This window comes from Mandrillus leucophaeus, unplaced genomic scaffold (genome assembly GCF_000951045.1).
Source record: "Mandrillus leucophaeus isolate KB7577 unplaced genomic scaffold, Mleu.le_1.0 Scaffold479, whole genome shotgun sequence".
NCBI lineage: Eukaryota > Metazoa > Chordata > Mammalia > Primates > Cercopithecidae > Mandrillus > Mandrillus leucophaeus.
Genome location: NW_012105131.1, coordinates 878,141 through 883,377, shown reverse-complemented (window position 1 = coordinate 883,377; position 5,237 = coordinate 878,141). Strand labels below are relative to the sequence as shown.

The following is a 5,237-nucleotide window of genomic DNA, read 5'->3' as shown; positions in this document are numbered from 1 at the left end:
CTCACCTTGCGTATTATTTTTTGTGCTCAACATGTGTTTGATCATTTAATCCTCACATAAAACCTTTCAGGTAGGCGCCAGGATAACCCTGTGTAATGGATGGAGAAACTGAGTTTGCCTACTACCCATGCCAATTTGAAAATGTTAAAATTATATTCACACATCGTAGTACCACTGGAAAATAATAATGACTGATTATAAGTATTGTCATTTGATGCTTCTAAATTCTGGTTTAGGAAATGTAAGGAACAAACTCAGCTAGTTTTATTTGTGTTTTTGTTGTTGTTGTTTTGTTTTGTTTTGTTTTGTTTTGAGGCAGGGTCTCGCTCTGTCTCCCAGGCTGGAGTGCAGTGGGGCGATCTCAGCTAATTGCAGTTTCTGCCTCCTGGGTCCCTCCCGTGTAACTGGGATTACAGGCATGCGCCACCACGCCCAGCTAATTTTTGTATTTTTAGTAGAGACAGGGTTTCGCCATGTTAGCCATAGCTGGTCTCGAACTCCTGGCCTCAAGTGATTCACCCGCCTCAGTCTCCCAAAGGGCTGGTATTACAGGTGTGAGCCACCGCGCCCAGCCAAACTCAGCTGGTTTTATGCTGCTCATCCTGTCACAGGTGAAGCAATTGGCGTGGATTTCCCTGTGAAAGTTCCCTACAGGAAGATCACATTCAACCCTGGCTGTGTGGTGATTGACGGCATGCCCCCGGGGGTGGTATTCAAGGCCCCCGGCTACCTGGAAATCAGTTCTATGAGGAGGATCTTGGAGGCAGCTGAGTTTATCAAATTCACAGTCATCAGGTAAGTGAGTCAAGAGAATGAATCTGGAAACTCTGACTTGCCCAAGGTGGGCACGTGGCAGCCTAGTGCCCCGTGTCTGCCCCGTGACTTGGGCTGGGGGTTTGTTCCCGCAGTGACTTCATCATCTTCTGCTTCCTTGAGATGTATCCATGTCCTTGTTCCTCGGTGATCACGGGCAGCCCGTCCCAGTTTTAGCTCACACAGCACCTAGCATAGAGTTAACACTCCGCAAAAGTTTGTCCAATCAAACTAAGTGGGGCCGGGCACGGTGGTTCACGCCCGTAATCCCAGCACTTTGGGAGGCTGAGGTGGGCAGGTCGTCTGAGGTCAGGAATTTGAGGCAATACTGGCCAACATGGTGAAACTCCGTAGCTACTAAAAATACAAAACTTAGCCGGGTGTGGTGGCGGGTGCCTCTAATCCCAGCTACTCAGGAGGCTGAGGCATGAGAATCGCTTGACCTGGGAGGTGGAGGTTGCAGTGAGCTGACATGGCGCCAGTGCACTCCAGCCTGAGCAGCAGAGTGAGACTCCATCTCCAAAAATAAATAAATAGGCCGGGCATGGTAGCTCAGGCCTGTAATCTCAGCATTCTGGTAGGCCGAGGCAAGTGGATCATTTGAGGTCAGGAGTTCGAGACCAGCCTGGCCAACATGGTGAAACTCCATCTCTACTAAAAATAAACATTAGCTGGGTGTAGTGGTACGTGCCTATAATCCCAGCTACTTTAGGAGAATCACTTGAACCTGGAATGCGGAGGTTGCAGTGAGCCCAGATGACACCACTGCACTCCAGCCTGGGTGATGGAGTGAGACTCCGTCTCAAAACAAAAACAAAAACAAAAACAAAAAGTTCGGTGCAGTGGCTCACGCCTTTACAGGTAGATATCCTGAGGTCAGGAGTTCAAGACTAGCCTGGCCAACATGGTGAAACTAAAAATACAAAAAATTAGTCGAGTGTGGTGACGGGTGCCTGTAGTCCCAGCTACTCAGGAGGCTGAGGCAGGAGAATGGTTTGAACCCAGGAGGCGGAGCTTGCAGTGAGCTGAGGTCGCACCACTGCACTCCAGCCTGGGCGACAGAGGGAGACCCTGTCTCAAAAAAACAAAAACAAAATAAATAAATAAATAAATAAATATTCTTCTGTTAAAAAAAAATAAGTAAAAATTTAAAAAATAATAAAACTAAGTGGACAAAAGAGGAAACATGAGCTTGTCGCATTTATCAATGTGTCTCTCTCTTCAGGCCGCTTCCAGGGCTTGAGCTCAGTAATGGTGAGTATTCTGCATGGTGAGAAGAACGTTCTGGCAATGTTGGGCCGCGGGAAGTGTCTGGGTGGGCGCTCAGGGTCTTTGCTTCCTTGAGACTGGGACCCAAGTACACGGCCTTTGATGCATGCTTTATTTTTCCTGCATGTGATAAAGTTAGATAACTCTGTTACTTGAGTTTGATTAACCAGGCATTTTTTCTCATACAACAGTCTGAAGAAGCATAATGTATATCACACCATGAGTGTGACGTGTGATGTGGCACACTCCTTTTTTTTTTTTTTTTCTGGAGACGAGTCTCGCTCTGTCACCCAGGCTGGAGTGCAATGGCACAATCTCAGCTCACCGCAGCCTCCCCCTCCCAGGTTCAAGCGATTCTCCTGCCTCAGCCTCCTGAGTAGCTAGGACTATAGGCGCGTGCCACCACGCCTGGCTAATTTTTGTATTTTTAGTAGAGATGTTTTTGCCATGTTGACCAGGCTGGTCTCGAACTTCTGACCTCAAGTGATCTGCCCACCTCCACCTCCCAAAGTGCTGGGATTACAGGCATGAGCCACTGCGCATGGCCGATGTGGCATACTATTCAAGTGTGCTATGTGGCGGGGGCTCCCCTGAGGCCACCCGCACAGCTGCGCTCAGGATCACAGTACCGATCTCCTCTGTGTTAGTTGATAAATAGTGCCTGTTTGGCCCCCAGCCCCGCTGTAGTACCTCCCCACCTCTAGACCTTGGCTTGACCTCCCTACAGTGCTGAAGCAAAAGGGATTCCACCTGGTACAGCAGGGGCCCCCCAGAACCCTTCCAGTGCTGAGATTAGCATCTGTTCTTTTTTTTTTTTTTTTTTTTTGAGACAGAGTCTCGCTCTGTCACCCAGGCTGGAGTGCAGTGGCGTGATCTTGGCTCACTGCAACCTCCGCCTCCCAGGTTCAATCGATTCTCCTGCCTCAGCCTTCCGATTAGCTGGGATGACAGGTGTGTGCCACCACATCCGGCTAATTTTTGTATTTTTTAGTAGAGACAGAGTTTAGCCATGTTGGCCAGGCTGGTCTCAAACTCCGGACCTCAAGTAATCCACCCACCTTGGCCTCCCAAAGTACTGGGATTACAGATGTGAGCCACCACACCTGGCTCAGCATCTGTTCTGATTGAGCAATGCCGAGGCATTCTGCTACTTAAATGTTCTCTCTTTTTTTTCCCCCTTCAACACTTATTTTAAGTTCTAGGGTACATGTGTAGGATGTGCAGGTTTGTTAAACATAGGTAAATGTGTGCCCTGGTGGTTTGCTGCACAGATCAACCTATCACCTAGATATTAAGCCCAGTATCCATTAGCTATTCTTCCTGATGCTCTCCCTCTCCCTACCCACCCCCACCCTGTTAAATATTCTTAATATCTTCCCTGGAGCCCTTGCAAGTGAATCAGTATCCTGTCAAGTAGAATATGGAGAGGTGTTCTCACGAGCGTGAGTCAACCAGGGAACCTCCTAATGTAACATTTGAAAACCAAAGTAGGCTGGGCGTGGTGACTCACGCCTGTAATCCCAGCACTTTGGGAGGCCGAGGTGGATGGATCATGAGGTCAGGAGATGGAGACCCTTCTGTACAACATGATGAAACTCTGTCTCTACTAGATATACAAAAATTAGCCAGGCATGGTGGCACGTGCCACCACTGGGATTACTACTACTAATGAGTAGTAATCCCAGCTACTCAGGAGGCTGAGGCAGGAGAATCACTTGAACCAGGGAGTGGGAGGTTGCAGTGAGCCGAGATCGTGCCACTGCACTCCAGTTTGGCGACAGAGCAAGACTCCATCTCAAAAAAAAAAAAAAAGAGAGAAAGAAAAAAAAGAAAACCAAAGTATTCTATTAAAATGCTCCATTCTTCTTCCCAAATGCATCTGATTGCTAAATGATTTTTTGATCTTTTATAATAGCTTTATTTATTTATGTTATTATTATTATTATTGGGGTTTTTTTAGAGACAAGGTCTCTGTCGCCCAGGCTGGAGTGCAGTGGCGTGAACATAGCTTACTGCAGCCTGGAAGTCCTGCCCTCAGGCAATTCTCCCACCTCTGCCTCCGGAGTAGCTGGGACAGCACCACCATGCCCAGCGAATTTTTTTTTTTTTTTTATTTTGGAGAGATGGGGTCTCGCTATATTTCCCAGGCTGGCCTTGAACTTCTGGCTTCAAGCAATCCTCCTGCCTCAGCCTCCCAAAGTGCTGAAATTATAGGCATGAGCCACTGTACAGGGCCTGAGTTTCTTAAGGTGCACTTTTATGTATGTGTACTCTGGAAATACCTTGATTACCTGAAGGGTGGCCAGGTTCTTTAAATCTAAAACACTAGCCCCTGTACACTTGAACACACTTATATGTATGAGTTTTGTGTGGTTCTGTGGCTGTCACCCTTGTCGTCTGAGACTCACAGTAGGTAAAAATCATATGACTTTTCTGTGCTCATTTCCATCTCTGTTATTTCAAAGTTTTCTTGGGAATCAAATGAGAAAATATGTTAAAATGCTCACGCCTATAATCCCAGGACTTTTGGAGGCCAAGGCAAGAGGATTGCTTGAAGCCAGGAGTTCGAGACCAGCCTGGGCAACACAGCAAGAACCCCATCTCTACAAAAAATTTAAAAATTAGCTGGACGTAGTGGCTCATACCTGTATCCCCAGCTACTTGGCAGGCTGAAGCAGGAGGATCACTTAAACTCAGGAGTTTGAGACAGCAGAGAGCCATAATTGCAACACTACACTCCAGCCTGGGTGACAGAACAAGACCCTGTCTCTAAAAAGACAATGCAAACATATTATCAAATAATTCCTGTTTAAACTGGACGTAACAAGCACAGCTATGTGCTGAACCTCATCAAAGGTGTCTTTTGTTTGGCTCATGTATTTTTAAAAATAAGGATGAGGCCAGGCATGGTGGCTCCTGTAATCTCAGCACTTTGGGAGGCCAAGGCAGCTGGATCGCTTGAGCCCAGGAGTTTCAGACCAGCCTGGGCAACATGGCAAGACTCCAGCTCTACAAAAAAAAAAAAAAAAGAAAAAAGAAAAAATAGCTGGGTGTGGTAGTGCATGCCTGTAGCCCCAGCAACGGGGGAGCTGAGGTGGGAGGATCGCCTGAGCCCAGGGAGTTCCAGGTTGCAGTGAGCCATTATCACACCACTG

The 5,237-nt window shown here is 47.4% G+C and overlaps 1 protein-coding gene across 1 annotated transcript in view; it reads left to right on the top strand.

Annotated features, from left to right (window-relative positions):
• The first annotated feature begins 610 nt into the window (after window positions 1–610).
• Window positions 611–5,237, top strand: part of LOC105550335 (general transcription factor II-I repeat domain-containing protein 2B) — a 7,438-nt gene continuing 2,811 nt past the window's right edge. The window contains exons 1-2 of the mRNA XM_011995235.1: window positions 611–795; window positions 2,039–2,067. Of these exons, the coding sequence (XP_011850625.1) occupies window positions 695–795; window positions 2,039–2,067 (130 nt within the window). The 5' untranslated portion in view covers window positions 611–694. The remainder of the gene's footprint in view (window positions 796–2,038; window positions 2,068–5,237) is intronic.